Source organism: Heterodontus francisci, chromosome 16, assembly GCF_036365525.1.
Source record: "Heterodontus francisci isolate sHetFra1 chromosome 16, sHetFra1.hap1, whole genome shotgun sequence".
Taxonomy (NCBI): Eukaryota; Metazoa; Chordata; class Chondrichthyes; order Heterodontiformes; family Heterodontidae; genus Heterodontus; species Heterodontus francisci.
The window spans coordinates 54346458-54371897 of NC_090386.1; the positions used below are offsets into that span (position 1 = coordinate 54346458).

General features: G+C 43.6%; 1 protein-coding gene across 4 annotated transcripts in view; it reads left to right on the forward strand.

Moving 5' to 3' along the window:
• LOC137378109 (beta-1,4-galactosyltransferase 5-like) overlaps window positions 1-25440 on the forward strand; it is a 103394-nt gene that overhangs the window by 70799 nt on the left and 7155 nt on the right. For 3 of the 4 annotated variants that reach the window (XM_068048207.1, XM_068048205.1, XM_068048206.1), the window contains exons 4-7: window positions 4935-5059; window positions 8550-8666; window positions 15427-15614; window positions 16140-16262. In XM_068048207.1, coding sequence (XP_067904308.1) covers window positions 4935-5059; window positions 8550-8666; window positions 15427-15614; window positions 16140-16262 — 553 coding nt within the window. The remainder of the gene's footprint in view (window positions 1-4934; window positions 5060-8549; window positions 8667-15426; window positions 15615-16139; window positions 16263-25440) is intronic. The other variant, XM_068048208.1, reaches the window with a different exon arrangement.

Sequence of the window (25440 nt, forward strand, 5' to 3'; positions counted from 1 at the left end):
GGTGCCAACGACGTGATCTTGGGTGCCTCCATGAAACCTGGTGACAGGGTTTAGTGTGAAAGAACGAGTTGGTGATGCAGAGGTTATGATAGGTACACAACTCAAGCAGTCTCTGCCCGTTCTCATTCATCCTTCCGACGCCATAGCGCCCAAGGCAGGAGGGCCATGAGTCATGGTCGGCCCCAACCCTGGCATTAAAATCCCCCAGCAGGAATAGGTGTTCGGTGTTGGGGATGCTGCTAATGATGTTATGGAGTTGTTCATAGAACTGGTCTTTAGCTTCAGGTGCGGAACAGAGATGCTGAGTAGGTGTACTGGACCAGAGGTGGTGAGCAGTCGGATGGACAGTATGCGTTCCGAGCCATTTGAGGGAGGCTCTATCATGCTGAGCAAGGAGTTTCTGATGGCGAAGCCCACTCCATGCTGTCTTGGTTCTTCAGGATCCCTGCCCTGCCAGAAGAAGGTGTAGTCTTGCTCTGCTAGAGAGCCACTCGCGGGGAGGCGAGTCTCCTGAAGTGCTGCAATGTCCACATTGAGTCTACTGAGCTCGTTGTTAATGATGGCGGTCTTCCGAGAATCGTTGATTTGTGTAAGGTCTTCCGACAGGCCAGGACACATAGTTCTGACGTTCCAGCTTGCAAAGCGAAGGGCTGGTACCTTCTTTCCTTTTTTCATGTTGTTTGGTGCGGTGTATCAGTCCACCTTTCGGGCAATGACCCTGAGCTCCAAGCACCCATTGAAGCAGGCAGACTGTGGCGGGACAGAACCTTATTGACCGGGGGCTGCCCGGTTTGAGGCGGGCGGTAGCTGTCCAGTGAGGTGCAATGACCTCTCCCACCGACAAAGGCAACCCGTGGCGCCCAGTTTCTACGCCAATTTATCTGGACTTATAACCCGTAACTGCTGCCTTCCGTGTTGTTTCAGTCGCTGTGAGGCAACTATGGAGTGACCTCTCCATGGCGCATGCCTGGGCAAATTTATGGAGGTTGAGAGTTGCCCAGTCGTCAAAACCCCCCTCTCGGCCTTTCTGGTGGGGTCCAAAGGAGTGCAGGACACGACGTTTGGCACCAGTATGGCTGCAGGAACTGCCGGAAACATGCCAAAGGTGACACATGACCGCCTACGGGGTTCCGCTCCGGATTTTCTGTTAGGGTTTACTCCCTTAGCCTTGGTCTCTCCCGAGACGCCCACAAGGCAGTGGGGTTGTTGGGGCCCCTACACAGGTGTAGGATGGTGCCGGTGGGAGGAGGGGATGCAAGGGGGAGGGGTAGAGGGAGGGGGTGGGGGGGGGTGCAGGGGAAGGGGGTGCGGGGTGAAGATGGTGCGAGGGGGGGGCGGGCTGGGACGGGGTTGTGAGGGGGTGAGCTGAGAGGGTGGAGCAGGGAAGGGGACGGGGGGTGGAAGGGGGGTAAAGGGGGGGGGGGAGGGGGGGTGGAATCTGGTGCAGGTAATAAGCCATTTCCTCAGTGCCCACCATCGACGTCCGGAAAGCTCATCCACGTCCTTCGGGAGGTGAAGCATCATTTGGCAGACTTAGAGGTGATTACATTTGCTAAGGGTTTTTTTTTGCAGTGGTTTAAATAAAGGCATGCAGCATTGCCGACAGTGCGCTGCAGATGCTCTCCGAGCCATCTCCCGCGGGCGCTTTGAAGTTGCGGCCGGGGGGGCCGTTCGTGGATGTTTTGGGTGTTCGGGGCACCTTTTCACAGGACTTCTCTCGGGTCCCGCAGCTCCTTCTTCACCTCAATGGACTTACCGCATGCCGTGGCTGCAGACACTCTGGACTGTGAAGACAGCAGGATCGGAGATTCAAGTATCGGCAGCTGTGCTCGTCAGTTTCATCCGGATCAATTTCATTGAGAAAACAAAGAGCAGGTGTCGCTGGGGGAGGGCAGTGGGCCCAGGTAACATACACTAAACTAACTGTTAACTTTTAGATAGGGCTAAAATGAACTGATTTAAAGAGCCAGGGGAATTTAAACAGTTTAAGAGGGCAGATTGGGGGAGAAAACGTTAGGGATGGGAGCAGATGGCCATGGATAGAGTTGAACAGCAAGGGAGCTTCCTAGGGAGCTTCCAGCCCAGGAGCCATCTTGAACATCATCTCCTGTGTGGTAGATAGTGAGGAGGATAGCTGTAGACTCCAGAATGGTATCAATGGTTTGGTTGAGTGGGCAGAAAAGTGGCAAATGGAATTCAATCCAGAGAAATGTGAGGTAATGCGTTTGGGGAGGGCAAATAAAGCAAGGGAATACACAATAAATGGAGGATATTGAGAGGGGTAGAAGAAGTGAGAGACCTTGGAGTGCATTTCCGCAGGTCCCTGAAGGTGGAAGGACATGTCAATAGAGTGAAGAAGGCATATGGAATGCTTTCCTTTATTGGCCGAGGTATAGAATACAAAAGCAAGGATGTAATGCTGGAACTGTACAAAATGCTGCTTAGGCCACAGCTGGGGTATTGCGTACAGTTCTGCTCACCACATTACAGGAAAGACATAATTGCTCTGGAGAGAGTACAGAGGAGATTTACAAGAATGTTGCCAGGGCTTGAAAGTTGCAGCTATGAGCAAAGATTTGATAGGCTCGAGTTGTTTTCCTTAGAACAGAGGAGGCTGAGGAGTGACTTAATTGAGGTGTACAAAATTCTGAGGGGCCTTAGGGACATTTAAACGACTCTTGGATAGGTACATGAATGATAGTAGAATGAAGGGTATGTAGGTAGTTTGATCTTAGAGTAGGTTAAAGGTTCGGCACAACATCGTGGGCCGAAGGGCCTGTACTGTGCTGTACTGTTCTATGTTCTATATTCTATGTAACCTGTTCTCCCTAGCAGAGAGGTCAATTACCAGGGTGCACAGATTTAAGGTGATTGGTTGAAGGATTAGAGGGGACATGAGGAAAAGTTTTTGCACCAAAGGCTTGTGGGTGTCTGGAACTCACTGTCAGGGATGGTGGTGGAGGCAGAAACCCTCAATTATTTTAAAAGGTACCTGGACATGCACTTGAAGTGTTGAAAGGTGGGATTAGATCGGGCGGCTAGTTTTATTTTCTGGCACGAACACGACAGGCTGAGTGGCCTCCTTATGTGCCATAATTTTTCTATGGTTCCATGGACTGAGAGGTGCTGTTGATGTGTTGGTGCAATGTATCCTGTAGATAATAGTACTGCAGCACAGTGTGCTGCTGGCAAGAGGGCATGGATATGGAATCCAGTGGCAGAGGTGACAATCAAGTGACTGCTCATTCCTCAATGGTGTCGAGCTTTGAGAGTTTTATTAGAACTGCACTCACTTGGGCAAGTGGTCAATATTCTATTACATTTCTAAGTTGAACATTGTAAATGATTTGATGGGTAGGATGTGCACCACTCATTGCAGAATGCATAGTCTCTTGTCCTGCTCTTGCTATGTTGATGTGCCTAGACCACTTAAATGTCTTGTTAATCCCCAGGATGTCAATGGGAAGCCTGGTAGTAGTGGCTATGTTGAAGACCAACAGAGGTGGTTTCCCTTTTTTGTTGGCGATTGTCATTTCCCGGCACTTGTGTGTCGCTAATGTTGCTTGTCACTTATCCATCCAAACCTGGATGGTGATCAGGTCCTTCTTTAGCCTGACCTGGGCAATTTCATTATGGGAGGATTTGTGAATGAAGCTTGAACACTGTATAATTGTCATTGAATTGTACCACTTCTGGTAGGGTTGGGTGTGAGTGGCGGAAGGCATTGCTAACGCAGTGGAAGATGCTTGGACCGAGAACACCCCCCCAGGAACTCTTGCTGTGATGATTTATCCTTTAATAATCACAACCATATTTTGTGTAAGGTATGAATCCAGCCATTAGAGGACTTCCACAGTGACCCTCATTAGCCTCAACCTTTCTTGGGCTCCTTTTCTACCCATGCTGCCGTGGTATCTAGTACAGTTGCTCTCACCTTCTTTGTTAATCAGTGCTTGTATCCATCATTGATTTAAGGCTCTCTTGAGGTCTGGAGCCAAGCGTTTCTGGCAGAACTGAAACGGAAGGGCAGTGAGCAGATTAATAGTGAGTCGCTGTCACTTGGCATAGTTGCTGATTCTTTTCATCACTTTATTGATTGGGAGGAACCTGATGACATTAATTGCTCAAGTTAGATTTGTCCTTCTTTTTATGAATAGGACATACCCTAAGTAATTTTCTGATGTCAGTAGTGGGTAGGTAGTGTCACATCTGCACTGGAATATTTTGACTATGGAAGTACCTAGTTCTGGTGTGCAAGTCTTTACTATACCTAGGGTATTGTGAAGGTCCATAGTTTTTGTGTCTAGTGCACTTAGCTGCTTCTTGATGTCACATGGAGAGGAGGAAACTGGCAAAACACTGGCATTTATGATTGGCACCTTGGGGAGAAGGAAGAGTCAGATCATCTTGGAACTTTTGGTTGACGATATTTGCAAATGCTTCAGCCTTGTCTCTTCCTTTCACATGGTGTGTTCCACCAGAACTGAGTGTTTATGGAGCTTCCTTCTCACATTAATTACCTGATTGTTCACTCCCATTCTCGACTGGATATGGTAAGGCTATAGAGCTTTCCTCTGATCTGTTAGTCGTTGAACTGTTTAGCCCTGTCTTTTGGTGATTAGTATGTAGATAAGCCCCATGTTGTAGCTTTACCTGCTGGTCTATGCCTGGTAATGCATGTGGCACGCTTTTCTACACACTCCATTGACAAGTTGATAGTGATGGAGGAGTGAGGAATGTGCTGAGCCAGGGGATTAGAGTTTGGTTGTAAACCATTCTTTTGCCTTTATGGATACAGAGCTTTGGGCTTGTAGCTGTGCCCCATTAGGTGTAGTGTGTCATTGCTTCTAGAATTGCTTGCTGCTGTTTATCAACATAGACTGGTGACGACAATTAGAGCAACTTGACCTTTCCTTCCTAATGTTCCCAAACAGCGGGTCCAATCAATGTAAACATGACTGAAATTTCATTGGAGGAGATCCAGGCGTTATTTGCTACAGATCCTTACATCCAGACTGGTGGTCACTGGAAGCCAAGAGATTGCATACCTCGTTGGAAGGTAAGAATTTGGTGAATGATTATGAAACAACGGTACTTTTGCCTTTTTAATAGCTTTAAAAGTTATGAATTTGTATTCTTGCAAAGCTTAACTTGTGAACCTTAGGATTTAAAAGACAAACAGTGATTAATGCTGCAAGCATTGGTATATTGATTGTAGCAGCACTAACCTATTTTAGAAACTGCATAAAGTGCAAAACTAATATATTGATGGGCAAAGTCTATTTCCACATTGTTAGTTGGTGTGAATTAAATACTAACATGGGTGTCTTTTATAATGGAGGTTATTAGTTGTTCCAGAATAAATTCAATTTGGATTTTTAAGGTCTGTGGGCATCCTAAACCATACTTTGTACAACAGCCATCCAGTCAATTTACATCTAATGTTTATGCTATACAATAGTAATGATAATGGAGTGCAAAATGGTATCTTTTAATAACTGATTAGGAGTTGACACAAGCTTCAATCAGGCAATCAGGCACCAACTTTATCGCTGAACATTATGATGCCTTTTTTTTTTAAACACATGATTGCCTGAATTCTCCCTCCTAATTGCAATCTGGTAATCACAATGGAAGGTGCATGCCTGTGTCAACACAGGGTTGAATTTGGCTCTCGGAATGCTGACTTTCACTTATGCAAGAGTAATAAACCAGAGATATACCAGCACCTGTACAAGTTATGTTCTGAAAGCAGTGACTCCTGTCAGGCAAGGTCATCTTGCAGTGAGATGAGTTTTTGAAAAATCAGAGGTCATTAAGCATCAATCAGGTGTTGCATTCCTTTAAGACTTTTTTCTTGAACTCATTTCATAAAATAATGGAACCTTGCATTATTGCAGGCTTGCTGACATCAGTTTTCATTAAACTTTACACAGAAGAAAATCCCTACTGTCTCCTGTATGAAATGGCAGTGCTAGCTTTTTTTTCCCCCTGAGAATCTAATGCTGTTATGTTGTACATGCTCACCCAGCTTCACTATTGCACTTATTTATTTATTGTGCTTAACCCCTGGTGCACAAGAGCCTGCAATAAAAGATTAGATTTTAAATAGAATTCACTGGCAATCAATTATTTACTCAAGGTTAACCCATGTTCAATTCATTGATCCTTTTCTGTCAGTAAAATTGACTCTCATGGTTCGCTGAGTTGGTGCTGAACTTATTTATTTGGTGCTAGAGATGCCACTAAGAAAGCAATGCAGTATCCACATTATATGCATGAGCACTCTTTTTCCATTCACATGATGGATGATTAATATCTCTAGTATTGACAGAATAAATCAAACTCATTTATACCATATTTTATGGACAAATATAAATTAGAATTCTGGCTGCTTCGTTCATTTGTGAAATGTAGCATTCATTCACGTTGGATTTATGTTCCTTGAAGTTAACCTTACAAAGATTTATTTTACCCCTCAACTTGGGAATTTATAGAAGTATTTAAAAGGTTTGCTTCTGAAATTTAACCTCCAGATAATTTCTTTATCACCTCAAACATAGGACCTGCATTTTTCAAACAATGGTATGTTGTTGAACTGAAATCTAGCATGTGGTCATTTAAGCACCTTTTTAATCTAAATTGTGCTCAGTTCTGATCTACAAGGAGATTGTATAATCATGTTGTTTTAGCAGTATAAAAGGCCCCTTCCAATATTGCCTGCCAAGTATCTGTACTTCTATAAATTCAGAATGTATCTCAGTATTGTTTTTATGTACAGTAGACATTGTATTCACTAATAGGGCCCACCCCACCTCTTATTATCCACTTACCATTTACATGCCCGTAGAAGATTTTTGGGTTCCCTTTTCTGTTGACTGCTATTTTATTGTCATATTCTCTCTCTGCCAGTCTTATTTTCCTCTTCACTTCCTCTCTCAACTCATTTGTATTTGGCCTGGTTCTCATTTCAAAAATTTACCTGACATGAATCATACACCCTCCTTTTTTGTTTTTGTTTCATCATATTCTCCATCTCCCTTGTCATCCAAGGAGCCCTGGCTTTGGTTCCCTTAGCATTTCCCCCTTGTTGGAATGTACCCAGCCTGTACCTGAAACATCTCCTTCTTTAAAGATTGTTCTGTTGCAGTTTTTTTCCTCAGTCTTTGGTTCCATTTTACTCTGCCTAGAGCCCCTCTCATTATGTTGAATTTAGCCCTCTTCCAAATTAGAAGTTCTACTTTAGTAATGAAGAACAAGGAACAATCTAATCTAAACCTTATGATACAATGATCACTCTTACCCAAGTGTTCCCCCAAGGACACTTGGTCCATCTTATTTCCCAGCACTAGATCCAGCAATGCTTCCTTCCTAGTTGGAATGAGAACATACTAGTCAACGATGTTCTCATGAATACATTTCAGAAATTCCTCCCTCTCCTTTGCCTTTATTGTAACACTATCCTAATCAATATTTGGTTAGTGAAAGTCCCCAATATTACCACTCTCTGAACACGTTGTATCCGTGAGTATTAAACGTACAGACCTCACCATTTTTAAGCCACATTTGTTATTGCCACATGGATATTTGTGCTTGTAACTCACCAACCTTAGCTCACCACCATACTTTGTACATTTTACATACAAGCATTGTAAACCTGTTTTGCATTCCTCTTAGTGCTTCTTAGTCTGCTCCTATCTAATCATCACCCTCCCCAATGCCATTAGTGAACCTCCCCACCAGGGCATTGGTCCTAATTCTGTTGAGGTGCAACCTGTCCCTTTTAGATATGTGCCTCCTGCCTCAGAACTGGTCCCAGTGTCCCAACAATCTGAAGCCCTCCCTCTTGCACCATGCCTCAAACCACACATTGATCCTCCCTATCTTCCTACTTGTACTCTAGTGAGTGCAGGGCACTGGGAGTAATTCAGAGATTACTACCTTTCAAGGTCCTACTTTTTACCTTCCTCCCTAGCTCCTAAAAGTCTGCCCGTGGAGCATCAATACCTGCCCCCTCTGTGATCGGTACTGAGGTATACCACAACTTCTGTCTCACTTCCTTCCCACTGCAGCACATTCTGCACCCTCTCAGTTATGTCCTTTACCCTGGCACCGGGAAGGCAACACACCATGCAGAACTCCTGATGATGGTTACAGAAATGCCTGTCTGACCCCCAACTATGCAATCTCCTATAACGACTGCATTTCTACTCTTTGCTGTTCCCCACACCCCAAGGCAATTGCCCATTGGTGCCATGGTCTGGACTGCACTCCTTCAAGATGTCATCAGAATACCCTGAAGACTCTCGCACCTCCTTCCTCTTCCAGATTGCCACCCATCTACTATCCTGAACACAGTTTGCCTGAGGGGTGGCCATCTCCTGGAATGTACGATCTAGGAAACTCTGAGTCGCCCTGATATTCCGCAGCATTAGCAGCAATTAATTTTCAGAATACTTGAAAATTTTGAATGAGTCCCTAGAATTGTATCAACTCTGCCTCAATCATCTATTATTGCAAGTTACTTCATTTGAGTTGTAACATTTCAGGTGGCAATTTTGATCCCATTCCGCAATCGTCATGAGCATCTCCCAATCCTGTTGAAACATCTGATGCCAATGCTGCAGCACCAACGCTTGCAGTTTGCTTTTTATGTCATTGAACAGGTGAGTGGCAAAAAATAAGCAAAGACCTGTGTTTAAAGATTCATGGCCTCAATGTAAGGTTTTTAGCATATCCCCTCAAATGTAGAACTAAGATCTACAAGTTGCTTACTGTTGGTCATTATCTAGTACTGCAAAATATGCACCTTCTAGTTAAGTGAGTTGTGCACCGACACTTTCCATCACTGTATTAGTCATAGAGTCGTACAGCATAGAAACAGGCCCTTCGGTCCACCGCATCCATGCCGACCATAATGTCTGTCTATGCTAATCCCACCTGCCTGCATTAATTGCATATCCCTCTATGCCTTGCTCATTCAAGTACCTGTCTAGATGCCTCTTAAATGTTGCTACTGTTCCTGCCTCCACCACCTCCTCAGGCAGCTCATTCCAGATACCCAGTATTCTTTGTGTGAAACATTTACCTCTTTGATGCACTTTAAACCTCCTCCCTCTCACCTTAAATCTATGCCCTCTAGTTTTAATCACCCCTACCATGGGAAACAGACTCTGCTATCTACCCTATCTATGCCTCTCATAATTTTATATACCTCTATCATGTCCCCCTCTCAGCCTCCTTCGCTCCAGGGAAAACAGACCCAGCCTATCCAATCTCTCTTTATAACTCAAGCCCTCCAAACCAGACAACATCCTTGTGAATCTTTTCTGCACCCTCTCTAACTTAATCACATCTTTTCTGTAGTGCGGGACCAGAACTGCACACAGTACTCCAAATGCGGCCTAACCAACGTTACGTACAACTGTAACATGATGTCCCAACTCTTGTACTCAATGCCTCGGCCGATGAAGGCAAGCATGCCATATGCCGCCTTCACCCCCCTGTGTTGCCACTTTCGGGGAACTATGTACTTGCACCCCATGGTTTCTCTGCTCAACAACACTCCCAGGGCCCTGCCATTCACCGTATATGTCCTGCCCTGGTTTAACTTCCCAAAATGCATCACTTCGCACTTGTCTGTGTTAAATTCCACTTGCTGATCCCTTGCCCACTTTCCCAGTTGATCTATATCCTGTTGTAGCCTTAGACAACCTTCTTCACTGTCCACTATACCACCAATTTTGGTGTCATCTGCAAACTTACTAATCATGCCCCTTACATTCACATCCAAGTCATTAATATATATGACAAACAACAGAGGGCCCAGCACCAATCCCTGCGGCACACCACTGGTCATCGGCCTCCAATCTGAAAAACAACCCTCCACTATCACCCTCTGCCTCTCATCGCCAAGCTAATTTTGTATCCAATTTGCTAGCTCACCCTGGATCCCATGTGTTCGAACCTTCTGGACCAGCCTACCATGCGGGATCTTGTCAAAGGCCTTGCGAAAGTCCATGTAGATAACGTCCATCGCCCTGCCCTCCTCAATCCTCTTGGTTACCTCCTCGAAAAACTCAATCAGATTCGTGAGACATGATTTCCCACGCACAAAGCCATGCTGACTATCCCTAATCAGACCATGCCTTTCCAAATGCATATAAATCCTGTCTCTCAGAATCCCTTCCAATAACTTTCTTATTTCTGATGTAAGGCTCACCAGCCTGTAGTTCCCTAGCTTATCCCTGCTGCCCTTCTTAAATAAAGGCACAACGTTAGCTATCCTCCAGTCTTCTGGTACCTCACCCGTGGCTAACGACGATACAAAAATCTCTGCCTGGGCCCCAGCAATCTCCTCCCTAGCTTCCCATAGCATCCTAGGATACACCTGGCCAGGCCTTGGGGATTTATCCACCTTAATGCGCTTCAAAACCTCCGACACCACCTCCTTTGTAATGTTGATAAGCTCCAGGATATCGCTGTTCTCTCCCTTGAACTCACTAGCTTCCATGACTTTCTCCACGGTAAATACTGATGAGAAATATTCATTTAAGGCCTCGCCCATTTCCCGTGGCTGCACACATAGATTGCCACACTGATCCTTAAGGGGACCTACTCTCTCCCTAGCTACCCTTTTACTCTTAATATACTTATAGAATCTTTTAGGATTTTCCTTTATATTATCTGCCAGAGAAATCTCATGGCCCCTTTTTCGCCTTCCTAATTTCCTCCTTAAGTGTACTCCTACATCCCCTATACACGTCGAGGGACTCGCTTGATCCCAGCTGGTACACCTGATATATGCCTCCTTTTTTGTCCTGACCAGACCCTCAATATCCCTCGTTAACCAAGGTTCCCTAAACTTGCCAGCCTTGCCCTTCCATCTAACAGGAACATGCCGGCCCTGAACTCTTCCTATCTCACTTTTAAAAGCCTCCCACTTGCCAGACGTCCCTTTACTTGTAAACAGCCTCTCCCATTCAACTTTTGAGAGTTCCTGTCTGATGCCATTGAAATTAGCCTTCCCCCAATTTAGGACTTCAACTGGAGGACCAGTCCTTTCCTTTTCCATAACTATCTTGAAGCGTATAGAGTTATGGTCACTGGTCCCAAAGTCCTCCCCCACTGACACATCAGGTTAGGCTGTAACTAATTCCACCACTTATCACTGCCATCACAGCTGACCACTAAATATACAGTCAACATACCATTTGAAATTTATTTAAAGGTTGATCATGTGTGAATGTCAAGTGAAGACAGAATCTGTCTCCACTGTGATGTCTGTTTTGTCGAATAGCCCACTGGCTCTCACTTTTGAGGCTCACTAATGATCAAAAGTGAAGAAAATTAAATTATTTTATTTACAGTTACTTAACTGAACACTGAACTGTATCTATTAGACAGCAAGATACCATCACATAATTTTGAAATTTTTATTTTTTTATTTAGAGATACAGCACTGAAACAGGCCCTTCGGCCCACCGAGTCTGTGCCGCCCATTTTCTTTGAGTATAGCTTCTGCAAATGTCCCAAATATTCTTGGCTCTGTAAAAACTTGTTCAGCTTAACAAGACAATTGTGAGAGCTGCTAACCTCCTGTATACTGTCTTTTTCCAGCTATATTTTGCTACTATACCAAGTTCATAAGAAAAATATAAGCTTATTTTCTAACTCTCTTCCCATTTTTTTAATAGAAAAGTTAAGGCTGTTTCCAGGTTAGTGACACTGCCAGCTTGAAGTTTGCATCCCACAAATGCAAACTTTCTAAAACTGGAGCATAAAGGATAGAATTAGTAAAGAGATAACTTATGGCTGTTATCATTGCTCATAATATGTGAATGATCTGGACTTTGGTACGGTGGCACAATATCAAAATTTGAAAACGATACAAAAATAGCACATGTAGTTAACTGAACAGGACTGTGAGTGACAGATTAAAAAATTGGGCAGGTAGGTGTCAGATGAGCTTTAATGCAGAAAAATGAGAGGTGACCTATTTTGGGCAGAAGAAATGCCCTGGTAAAACATTTAAAGGAGCAGAGAAACATCAGATTCCAAGAAAATGTTGACAACTAAGGACTAAAGCTATGTTTTGGATTCTAGGTTCTATAAATCGTGTCAAAGAGTACAAAATCTGAGTAATGTTAACCAGTGTAAATATATTTGGATGCAGTTAGAATACTATGTTCAATTTTGTTACCTTTACTTTTGAAAAGACGTCAAGGCCATGAGAAGCTTCAGAAGAGTTTCACTATCGTTGTAGAGGGATGAGAGGCTTTACTACTTTTTTATTCATTCATGGGATGTGGACGTCCCTGGCTAGGCTAGCATTTATTGCCCATCCCTAATTGCCCTTGAAGGTGGTGGTGAGATGCCTTCTTGAACCGCTGGAGTCCATGTGGGGTAGGTATACCCACAGTGCTGACAGGAAGGGAGTTCCAGGATTTTGACCCAGCGACAGTGAAGGAACGGCGATATAGTTCCAAGTCAGGATGGTGTGTGACTTGGAGGGAAACTTGCATGTGGTGGTGTTCCCATGCATTTGCTGCCCTTGTCCTTCTAGTTGGTAGAAGTTGCGGATTTGGAAGGTGCTGCTGCTACACAGTGCAATTAGAGAAGCTAGGACTATTTTTTTCATTAGAAGCAAGGCGCCTATGATAGACGTGTAAGGCCTTTATTGGGAATACTATTTCCACTAGCTGGTAAGTTAGTAATCGGCGAACAAAAAATTAGGATCATCACAAAAGAATGAGGAGGTTAGGATTTTTTTTTAAATGGGTAGTTAAAACAATAAATGAGGACCAGTGCTGACTGTTCACTTTTCTTAAAAGTTATGAATTATGCTAAGATTTGAAATAGTGCAAAAGTGTATTGGGAATGAGATCAAATGGATAGCTCTCATGTAAATATCCTCTGTCGAGATTCTTACAACAGAAAGAATTGCTCTCCTGTAACTTTTGGTGCAGGAATGCTACAAAGAGGAGTAGCACAACATAATTAAAAACTGAACTGGAAAAGTCCCAAGTAACTGGCCATTTTAATGTGAAAAATAAAGAAGACAGATTCGTAACTAACTGACACACAGCCTGTGGCTGGCTCTGTAAGTTTAAGACTGTGTCCATTTGCAACATAAGTGGGTTGGGCCAGATTTCTGATCTGATCCCTTTTGGAGGACAAGACACACAACAGTTTGTCTGGAATGTGTCATTTGATCCTATCTGCTGTACAGTCATTGAAGGTCTTAGCAATCTATAATTTGATCCAGTCATTCAGATAATTAGGCTACAGTTCAGAGTACAGCTGTGATTGTACAGGATGGCTGAGGAACATGCAAATCATCTGAAAATGTTGATAGGCATAAAGTGCATCTGCAGTTAGCTTGTTGAAGATCCTCTATTATCTAGTGTTCTGCAGTTGTAGATATAGTTCTCCTTGGCTGGTAAAATACAAGGCTTTGTCATTAGTTGGTTAGTTACTTTCTTAGAGGTTTTGTTTTCCCTTTTGGAAATGATTCTTTTTAAGTTCAGGTGAAGGTCAATTTTAAGGCAGAAACATTCACAGCAATCTGTGCAGCACAAGTGCAACCACAGCAGTGAGCAGTTCTTCTGATTCAGCAAGGCTTTCCCTCACCCGCCCGAGTGACAACCAGTGCGTCCACACAGGCGTGCAGCACTTCCTTCCGCTTCCCGGCTTATGGCAAGGGCTTCAAGTTGAGTGCCCTGTGCAAACACCAGCATGTCTACACGGAAGGGAAGGAGTTTAGAAGGATGAAAGGTGATCATCTTGAAACATAAGATTCTGAGGGGATTTGACAGGGTGGATGTTGAAAGGATGTTTCTTTTCGTGGGAGAGACTAAAACAAGGGGCACAGTTTTTTTTAAAATGGGGCCTCCCATTTGAAGACAGAGATAAAGAGAGTTTTTTTTCCTGAGGGTTGTGAGTCTGTGGAACTCTTCCCCGGAGAGTGGTAGAGATAGGGTCATTGAATATTTTTAAGGCAGAGGTAGACAGATTCTTGACAAAAAAGGGAGTCAAAGGGTATTGCGGTGGGGGGAGGGAGGGAGGGAGGGTGGGTGGAGGGGGGGGGGGGGTGGCGTTGGTTAGGCAGGAAAGTGGAGTTGAGATCCCAAGCAGATTATCCATGATCTTGTAGAATGGCGGAGCAGGCTCGAGGGGTCGAATGGCCTCCTCTTGCTCCTGGTTCACATGCATGTAAGTGTTTTTGCTGTGAGGGGTGCTTTCTATGCTCCAACCACTTGGTGGTCCACTGCACCGCACCCCCCCCCCCCCCCCCCCCCCCCCACCCTGTGCATGCACCCACCTGGGCAGGTGGCAGGCAGCAAGCAGCTGCAGGCTCGGCAAGGAAATGTGCTTCAGCAGGCCCCACTTCCAGCTTCCTCTCCAGTTGGCTGTCCAGAGCCTAGGTGCATGCAAAGTCCCAAAACAGTCTGCACGCTCTCTTGTCGGGGTGCACATGCGCAGAAGGACTGGTGTACCTTGCAAGCAATCATCCTGAAGAACAGTAAAAGATATTGCATGTAGAAAACTTAAATTTGTATAACCATTTCAAATTCAGTAATGGAAAAAGAAATATAGCTAATCTAAACTGTTTACTTAGCAGACAAAATTATTTTAAAAGCTGCCTTATAATTACTATAACAAAAACAAGAAATGCTGGATTCACTCAGCAGGTCTGGCAGCATCTGTGGAAAGAGAAGCAGAGTTAACGTTTCGGGTCAGTGACCCTTCTTCGGAACCGGTTCCGAAGAAGGGTCACTGACCCGAAACGTTAACTCTGCTTCTCTTTCCACAGATGCTGCCAGACCTGCTGAGTGAATCCAGCATTTCTTGTTTTTGTTTCAGATTTCCAGCATCCGCAGTATTTTGCTTTTATTATAATTACTATACTTTGTTCTCTAAACTTGCTATGGGTAAAATATAGCTTAAAAAGAGAACGTACCTTGTTTATTGGTTCACTTTCTGTGCATCATGATTGTGCCTTTCTGTATTATTTGCATTTTTTCCCCACTTTTTGCCATCAATTACAATGTGAATTGTACTTTTGCTTATTGGTAAACATTGTCAAATAACTGCATGTTATTTATAGAGGGTTGATTGAAATTTACTATGACTTCAGTAACTTTTTTTCTATCTGATTATCTGTTTTTTAATGCAGCATGTAGATTAAGCTTTTAGTCTAATGGTGAGATGTGTCCATAATTTTGAGATTAGGTGTGTAGAATATGTGCTGTATAGTTGCGATTTTCTTTATGCTTTATATGCAGTGTAATTATAAACACCTTTTATAAGCCAGTTGCAATTCCATTGCATGTAACACAGAAGAATCCTTTTCCCCTTGGCTACTTAAAAATAAATAAATAAGTTTGTGATCAGTGTAGTTAGTTGTTTACTCTTTTTCATCAGGCTGGGTTCCATCCATTTAACCGTGCAATGCTCTTCAACGTTGGATTTATGGAGGCTTTGAAAGACATGGACTGGGATTGCGTAATCTTTCATGATATTGATCACATCCCTGAAAATGATCGCAATTACTATGGTTGTGGGCAGATGCCAAGGCACTTTGCAGCCAAGTTAGATAAATACATGTACTTGTACGTCCTGTTGTTTATCTGCGGTGATCGGTTAATCATAATTAGAAATATGACTGTTGGACAAAAATGTCATTAAGGGCAGTGTTGTGTCTCTTTTAAAACTGTATCACATTCCAGCAAAACTATATTTGAGTGAAGTTTACATTATTTCCATTCTTTTTACTTCTCCCTCCTCTTTGAAGTTTTATGTGCTGCAGCATTCTCAAAGATCTGTAAGCAAGTGACTTGTTCAGATTTCCTTTTTTATGTTTCTGTATGAAATCACTCAGAAGGCCATAAACAGTTTGTAATGACTCTTGTTAATTGCTCCCAACACGTTAGGACCCTGACCCTAACCCACCAACCCCTTAATTAGCACTCACCATGTAGAGCATAAACACTTGTTCTGCCATCCTTTTCCTTGATGCATTGTGGCAACTATACAGTCCCCTCTATCTTCTTTTCCACCCCAGCCACCCAAGGAAATAGAAAAATATTTAAAAGTAATTTTTAATTGGTTATTATAGTTCTGACTTTTTTCTACAGGCTTCCTTACGATGAATTTTTTGGTGGAGTGAGTGGATTAACGGTGGAACAGTTTAGGAAAATCAATGGATTCCCAAATGCATTTTGGGGCTGGGGAGGTGAAGATGATGATCTCTGGAACAGGTTGGTTAAGTTTGATACATTAATTAGTTATATCTAAATTCATTCATGTGTCACTAATTCAATCCATACAAAGAACCTCTGGTTAAAAACTGCTGCACGCAGTCAAATGAATACATGTTTAAAGTAATCTTGCTCAATTTAGTTTCCTGCTGTAAGAAAGAAAGGACCTCCTTAAGACATCGCAAAATGCATCACCACCAATGAAGTATCTTTGAAGTGCAATTATCTGTTAGTATAAGTGGACAGTAATACTATAAATGCTCAACTTTTGTTAAATATATTGGGCCTGAAAATCCTGGTGGGCTGCACTGCTGCTGGAAGTATGGTGGGGGTAGGGTTTCTAACAGGCAGTCTGCCCTGGGATTGACTGCCTTAAATTCTTGGGGACAGGATCATTTGAAAAAGAAGAATGGTGTTTATGCTGTATCCGGGCTGTCTGTCCCACAGCAGACAAAGAATTTCCATGCGGCACCTTCTTTCATGGGAGGCCTGGGGGCAGCCAGTGAACTATTCTGCCCAAAAGTAATGCAAACAAGGTGAAATAAGTGTTGATTTTGAAGTAGCGGCTTTTCCTAATGGCAGTCATTCATATTAAGGAACTGGCAATGTGGATCCTACTTCCGTCAGGAAGAGAGCCTGGCAATGCAAATATGCCTGCACAGTGGGGGCATACTTTGCATTTGGTGGTGGGAGGGTGGTGGGGGATGCGTGGTGGGAGGTTGATGAGAGCATACTGCTGAAGTTAAATGATGGCCGTCTCATCCTGAGTTCACCACCTCTTCTGGCATTAGCATGGTGAGTGTAGCAGATGCACAAAGTATCTGCCCTATTTCTGTCAGAAAATCTCAGCATAACAAAGACAAATCCAGCACTGTGCACTAAATCCTAATCCAAGCTCTGCCCCCCTGTCCACTCCACCCACCGCCGCCCCCACGCCACCACTTGCACCTTGAAGCATTCATCCAGACCTAGGAATTTTCAGGCCGATAATCTTGATTGAAGGGGAGGTTCACTCGTGTGGTTAGGGAGGATTTAAATTAAATTGGTAGGGACACGTGCACCAGCATGTAGAAGTAGAAAAGAGGAATAAGGTGCATAATGCAAGAGTGTTGGACAGTAGTAGAGAAGGAAGTAGTTCCATATTAGAAAGGAGCAGACTGAGGAGCGCTACAAGGAATGCAAAGACAGGATTACAATGCATGTATGTAAATGCACAAAGTGAATAAGGTTGGTGAGCAAGCAAAAATAGCAGTGTGGGAATATGATGTAGTGGTAATAACGGAAAAATGGCTTTAAAATGGTGAGAACTGGGCACTTAATATACAAGCATATAAAGTGTTCAGAAAAGATAGAGAAGGAAGAAACGGAGGTGGGGTGGCAGTATAGATTAGGGAAGACATTGTAGTGTTGGAAAGAGATGTCCTTAAGGGCGCAAAGACAGAATCCATTTGGTTAGAGTTGAGAAGCAAAAAGGGTATGATCGCACTACTAAGGGTATTCTATAGGCCTCCAAATAGTGAGAGGGAGAGATAGAGGAGCAAATCTGCAGGGAAATCACAGGGATATGCAAAAACTATAGAGTGGTGATATTTGGGGGACTTTAATCACCCAAATATCGAGTGGGATAATTTTAGAGTAAAGGGAAAGGAGAACTTCCTTGATCAGTATGTTCTCAGCCCAACTGGAAAGGAGGCATTGCTGGATCTGGTGCTGCAAAACGAGGGCAAGTGGACCAAGTGTCTGCCGGGGAGCACTTTGGTTAGAATGATCATCATATAAGGTTTAGACTCATAATGCAGAAAAGCAAGGAACGGTATAAGGTAGAAGGGCTAGATTGGAAGAGGGATAATTTCAATGTGATGAGAAGGGATCTAGCCAGAATAAAATGGAACCAAAGACTGACAGGAAAATCTGTAATCGAACAATGGGTTATCTTTAAGGAAAGGATGCTTCAGGTACAGGCTAGGTACATTCCAACTTGGGTGGAAGGTAGGGAAACTTTATATTTAAAAAAAAAAAAGAGCTTCTTGGATGACGAGGGAGATGGAAATTATGATGAAACAAAAAAAAGAGGGTGCGGGATGCATATTCGATGCATTCTTGACGTTAGAACCAGGTCAAATACAATAAGTTGAGACGGCAAGTGAAGAAGAAAATAAGACTGGCAAAGAGAGAATATAAGAATAGAATGGTAGTCAACATAAAAGGGAACCCAAAAATCTTCTGGCGTGTAAAAGTGAGCAGTGAGAGGTGGAGTTGGGCCAATTGGGGACTAAGAGGGTAATATATGCTTGGAGGCACAGGGCAAGGCTAGAATACTTAATGAGTACTTTATATCGGTGTTTACTGAGGAAGAGAAATCTGTCAAACTATCAGTAGAAGCAGAGACAGTAGAGGCAATGGATAGGGTAAAAATTGAGTGAGGAGGTACTGGAAAAGCTGGCTATGCATAGGGTAGATAAAGTCACCTGGTCCAGATGGCTTGCATCCCAGGTTGCTAAAGGAAATTGGGGTGAAGATGGTGGAAGGGCTTGTCATAATCTTCCCTAGATATGGGGAGGTGCCAGAGGCTTGGAGAGTGGCAAATGTGACCCCCTTCTTAAAGAAAGGGTGTAAGGACAGTCCTAGCAACTGCAGACCAGTTAGTTTAACATCAGTGGTGGGTAAGGTTTTCGAAATAATCAGGGGAAAAAATCAACAGGCACTTGGAGAGGTTTGAGTTAATTAAGGAGAGCCAGCACAGATTTGTAAAAGGCAGATCACACTTGACTAATCTGATTGAAGTTTTTGATGAAGTAACAGACAAGGTTGATGAAGGGTATGTGGTGGATGTTATCTATATATAAATTTTAAGGAAGCATTTGATAACCAGCCTTATATGTGGTACTTGAACAAAATTGAGGCTCATGGAATAGGATGGTCAGTGTCCAACTGGATAAAAATTTGGCTCAAGGACAGAAAACAGCATGTCATGGTAAATGATTGTTTTTCAGACTGGAGGATGTTAAATAGTGGTGTTCCCAAGGGTCAGTGCTAGGACCACTTTTTTATTTGCGCAATATATAAATGACTTGGATCTTGGAATACAGTAGAATTTGAAAGTTTGCCGATGATACCAAGTTTGGAGGAGTGGCAAACAGTGAGGAGGACACGAACCGCCTGCAATAGGATATAGATGGGCTAGCAGAATGGGCAGACAAGTGGCAGATGGAATTTAATAGAAAATTGTGAGGTGATGTATTTTGGCAGAAGGGATAGAGTGAGGCAATATAGACTTAATGGCGCAGTTCTAAACAGCGTGCAAGAACAGAGGGACCTGTATGTGTATGTGCATCGATCTTTGGCAGGGCGTATTGAGAGAGTGATTAACAAGGCATTTGGGATCTTGAGCTTCATAAATAAAGGCATAGAATACAAAAGCAGGGAAGTTATGCTGAACCTTTATCAATCTCTGGTTAGGCCGCAATTAGAGTTTTGCATCCAGTTCTGATCACACTTTAGGAAGGATGTAAGGGTCCTTGAGATGGTGCAGAGCAGACTTAGCAGAATGGTTCCTGGGATGGGGGATTTTAGTTACAAGATTAGATAGGAAAAGCTGGGGTTGTTCTCCCTGGAGCAAAGGAGATTTAGGGGAGACTTGATAGAGGTGTCTATAATAATGACAGGCTTAGATAAGGTGTGCAAGGCACCATTAACTGATGGTCCAAGGACTGGGACAGATTTAAGACTTTGGGCAAGAGATGCAGGTGAATGTGAGGAAGAACTTTTTGATGCAGCGAGTGGTAATGACCTGGAACTCATTGTCCACAAGGGTGGTGGAAGCGGAGACAACCAATGATTTCAAAAGGAGATTGGATGGGCACGCGGAGGAAATAAATTTGCAGGGCTATGGCGATCGAGTGGGGGAGTGGGGCTGACTGGATTGCTCTGCAGAGTGCGCTGGCATGGACCCGATGGCGAAATGGCCACCTTCTGTGCCGTAAATGATTCCATGGCTCTACAGTAAAAAGTTTAATTGTTTGCACATATGCTGGATTTCCATTATCATTGATGTCTGTTACTACAATGTACAGATATTGAGGTACTATAATTGTGACATTGGTAGCTTTCTAAATGTGGTAGATGAAAATAAAAAAACTGTACAATGAAACTTTTCACAAGAAACTTACACATCTTAGCTAAACACACTCCTGATATACTGGAAGTTTACTCTATCTTCCACATGTATATGCAGGCAAAGGTCACAAAAGGGAAAGCTGTCCTTGCTGAATTGTTAGGAACTCCTGGCCCTAGCCTTTTTTTTGGGTGTTTGCCTAAATTAATGCAAATTTTCATGTGTATGAATAAAGTCTGATATATTTTTAAGAAGGATACTTTAGGCCGCAATTCAGCAACCAGCTACAACCAGGGTGGCACAGTGGTTAGCACCGCAGCCTCACAGCTCCAGCGACCCGGGTTCAGTTCTGGGTACTGCCTGTGCGGAGTTTGCAAGTTCTCCCTGTGACTGCGTGGGTTTTTGCCGGGTGCTCCGGTTTCCCCCCACAGCCAAAGACTTGCAGGTTGATAGGTAAATTGGCCATTGTAAATTGCCCCTAGTGTAGGTGGGTGGTAGGAGAATGGTGGGGATGTGGTAGGGAATATGGGATTAATGTAGGATTAGTATAAATGGGTGGTTGTTGGTTGGCACAGACTCGGTGGGCCGAAGGGCCTGTTTCAGTGCTGTATCTCTAAATAAATAAATAATAAACTTGCTGCCTCTGCCACTACCTTCTCAAACTTTGTCCATTAGATTGTTTTGGGATGCATCATTGGCAGCAATAATGACTTAAATTGATATAGTACCTTTTTAACATAGAGAAGCATCCCTGGTGCTTCACACAGCATGAGGAAAACTGAAGTTTTTCAGAGCGATTCAGAGGGTGATCGAAATGCTTGGTCAACAAGGTGGGTTTTAAGGAGGTGGAGAGGGAGAGTCGAGAGAGGGGATTCCATGAAGTTGGATGTAGGTGGCTGCTACTGAAATTCTCTTGATTCTAGAACGGTCCCAGCAGATTGAAAGTTAGCAAATGTAACTCTACTATTCAGTAGAAGAGGAAGAGAGAAAATGGGACTACGGGCCAATTAACCGAACGTCAGTTGTTGGGAAAATGCTGGCATCTATTATTAAGGAAGTCTTAAAATGCAGTTAGAAAATCATAGTATGATCAGACAGAGTCAGTATGGTTTACGAAAGAGAAATTGTGCTTGTCAAATTTGATTTTTTTTAAGGATGTAACTAGTAAAATAGGTGAAGTTGGAAGCCAGTAGATGTTGTATACTTGGATTTCCAAGAGGCAGTTGGTAAGGTTAATACGCAAGATAAGGGCTCATAGAATTGGGGTTACATATTAGCATGGAGGTTTGGTCAATGGACAGGAAGCAGAAAGTAGGGACAAACAGGACATTGTCAACTTGACAGGCTGTAAATAGTGGAGTGCACAGGATCAGTGTTGGGGCCTCAGCTATTTACAAAATATATTATTGACTTGGACGAACAGACTGAGTGCAATGTATCCAGGTTTGCTGACGATACAAAGCGAGGTAGGGATGTAAGCTGTGAGGAGGATCCAGAGGTTGCAAAGAAATATAGACAGGTTAAGTTAGTGGGCAAGAAGGTGGCAGATGGAGTATAATGTGGGCAAGTGTGAGGTTATTCACTTTGGTAGTAAGAGTAGAAAAGCAGAATATTTTTTAAAAAGCGTGAAGCTTCTAAAATAAAAACAAGAAATCCTGGATATACTCATCAGGTCTGGCAGCATCTGTGGAGAGAGAAGCAGAGTTAACGTTTCAGGTCAGTGACCCTTCAGAACTAGCAAATATTAGATAGGTAAAAGGTTATAAGCAAGTAAAGCGGGGGTGAGGCAAGAGATAACAAAGGAGAAGGTGTAAATAGGACAAGGTCACAGAATAGCTGACCAGAAGGTCATAGAGCAAAGGCAAACAATATGTTAATGGTGTGTTGAAAGACAAAGCATTAGTACAGATAGGGTGTTAACGGACTGAAAATTGAACAGCCGCAAGTACAAACATGATAAACAGTGAGTAAGCAAACTGAACAAACTAAGATGAAATAAAATAAAATGAACACAGAAAAAAAAATAATAAAAGGAAAAAGAAAAAATAACTAAAAATAAAAGTAAAATGGGGGCCCCCATCATGCTCTGAAATTATTGAACTCAATGTTCAGTCCAGCAGGCTGTAGTGTGCCTAATCGGTAAATGAGATGCTGTTCCTCAAGCTTGCGTTGATGTTCACTGGAACACTGCAGCAATCCCAGGACAGAGATGTGAGCATGAGAGCACGGGGGAGTGTTGAAATGGCAAGCAACCGGAAGCTCGGGGTCCTGCTTGCGGATTGAGCGGAGGTGTTCCGCAAAGCGGTCACCCAGTCTGCGTTTGGTCTCCCCAGCGTAGAGGAGACCACGTTAGTATAGTACATTGAAAGAAGTACAAGTAAATCGCTGCCTCACCTGAAAGGAGTGTTTGGGTCCTGGGATAGTGAGGAGAGAGGAGGTAAATGGGCAGGTATTACACCTCTTGTGATTGTAGGGGAAGGTGCCATGGGAAGGGGACGAGGTGGTGGGGGTAATGGAGGAATGGACCAGGGTGTCATGGAGGGAATGATCCCTTCAGAATGCTGACAGGGGAAGGGAGGGTAAGATGTGTTTGGTAGTGGCGTCACGCTGGAGGTGGCGGAAATGGCAGAGGATGATCCTGTGGATATGGAGGCTGATGGAGTGGAAAGTGAGAACAGGGGGGAACCCTGTCATGGTTCTGGGAGGGAGGGGAAGGGGTGAAGTTCGAGGCATGGGAAATGGGCCAGACACGGTTGAGGGCCCTGTCAACCACAGTGGGGGGGAATCCTCGGTTGAGGAAAAAGAAAGACATATCAGAAGTGCTGTCATGGAAGATAGCATCATCAGAGCAGATGCGTTGGAGACGGAGAAACTGGGAGAATGGAATGGAGTCCTTACAGGAGACAGGGTGTGAAGAAGTGTAGTCAAGGTAGCTGTGGGAGTCTGTGGGCTTGTCATGGATATTAGTAGACAGCCTATCCCCAGAGATGGAGACAGAGAAGTCGAGGAAAGGAAGGGAAGTATTGGAGATGGACCATGTAAAGGTGAGAGAAGGGTGGAAACTAGAAGCATCTAAATGTTGATGATCAGAGAGACCCGGGTGTACTCACAAAAGGAACAGAGAATGTTAGCATGCAGGTATTCCAAGCAATTAGGCAGACAAAAGACACATTGGCCTGTATTGCAAGAGGTCTGGAATACAAGGACAAGTAAGTTTCGCTACAATTGTATAGGGCTTTGGTGAGACTGCATCTGGAGTATTCTGTGCAGTTTTGATCTCCATATTTAAGGAAGGATATACTTGCCTTGAAGGTGGTACAGCACAGGTTCACGAGATTGGTTCCTGGGATGAGAGATTGTCCTATTATCAGAGGCTGAGTAAGTTGGCCCTATACTCTCGAGTTTAAAAGAATGAAAGGTGAACTCATTGAAAAAGTACAAAATTCTGAAGGGGCTTGACGGGGTAGACGCTGAGAGGTTGTTTCCCTTGGCTGGGGAGTCCAGAACACAGGGTCCCAGCCTCAAGATAAGATTATTTTAGGACTGAGGTGAGAAATTTCTTCACTGAGGATTGTGAATCTTTGGAATTCCCTCCCTCAGAGCATTGTGGATGCTCCATCGTTGAGTATATTCAAGACTGGGATAGATAGATTTTAGATCTCGTAGGGATAGATAGATTTTGGATCTCGTAGGGAAACAGGGGATGTGGGGAGTGGGCGGGAAGGTGGAGTTGAGGCAGAAGGTTATTCATCCTGTTGAATGGCAGAGCAGGCTGAAAGAGCCATATTACTCCTCCTCCTGTGTACTGATGGGGTGAAGGCAGCAGGGAAGCAAAAGAAGCGAGAGTCAGAAGAGCAGAGTTTGGAAGGGTGGCTGCAGGACTGCAAGCATTAGAAATAGGGTAGGGCAAGGACTTTGCCCTGTTTTATTCCTTTTTCACTTTACTGTAGTGGTTTGGTACAACTGAGTGGCTTGCTAGGTCATGTCAGAAGCTAGTTAAAAGTCCAAACACATTGCTGTGGGTCTAGAGTCAGATCCAGGCCAGACCAGGAAAGGACGGCAGATTTCCTTCCCTAAAGGACATGAATGAACCAGCTGGGTTTTTACGATAATCGATTATTTCATGGCACCATTACTGAGACAAGCTTTCAATTCCAGATATTTTTATTTATTAATTGAGTTTATTAATTGAATTTAAATTCCACTGGCTGCCGTGGTGGGATTTGAACTTGTCCCCAGGGCAGTAATTTGGGCGTCTGGATTACTACTCCAGTGCCACTAGTACACTCATATTGTCAAAATTGACCCCATATGTACAAATGAGGAAGAGGAGGGGGCCAAGTATGCCTCCTTCCGGCTGACTCAGGGCTTTACAAGAGAGATCATTCGTGCCGGTGCTCAGGCCACAGTCAGTTGGTTAAGAGTAGAACAAAATAAGAAGAATATTTCTGAATGAGCTAATTAAAGAGAGACATTAGAAGAGAATGGTGTGATTTACAATACTGAAGGCTGCAGAAAGGACAGCAGCAGCCACTTGCCTTTATATAGCACCTGTAGTAAAACATCCCAAGGTGCTTTGCAGAAGTGATTATCAAGCACTGTGCCACATGAGATCTTAGGACAGGCGATCCAATGCTTGGTCAAAGCAGTGGTTTTAAAGAGTGTCTTAAAGCAGAAGAGAGAGGCAGAAAGCTTTAGGGAGGGAATTCCAGAGCATTGGGCAAAGGAGGGATAATATGCCACAGTATACCTGCAGGAAATGTCATTTGTGAGTTTTGCCAGAGCAATTTTGGAGTTGTGGGAGGAATGGAAACCTAATTGGAGAGATTCAAATAGGGAATTGTGAGAAATGGGCATGGATCCGGAAGGCAACAGGTTCAGGAACCTTGCCGAGGAAAGATGTATGTCAAGGCTCGAATACATTGTGATTTCACAACTTGATAGTATCGAAGAGGTTTTGAAGTTTTAAATCTTGCCTGGGCCACAGAAATGTGAACCAACTATGATAAATCTTTTCCCCATTACTGTAAGGTATCTGGAGCAGCTCAATCACTCTTGCCTTCC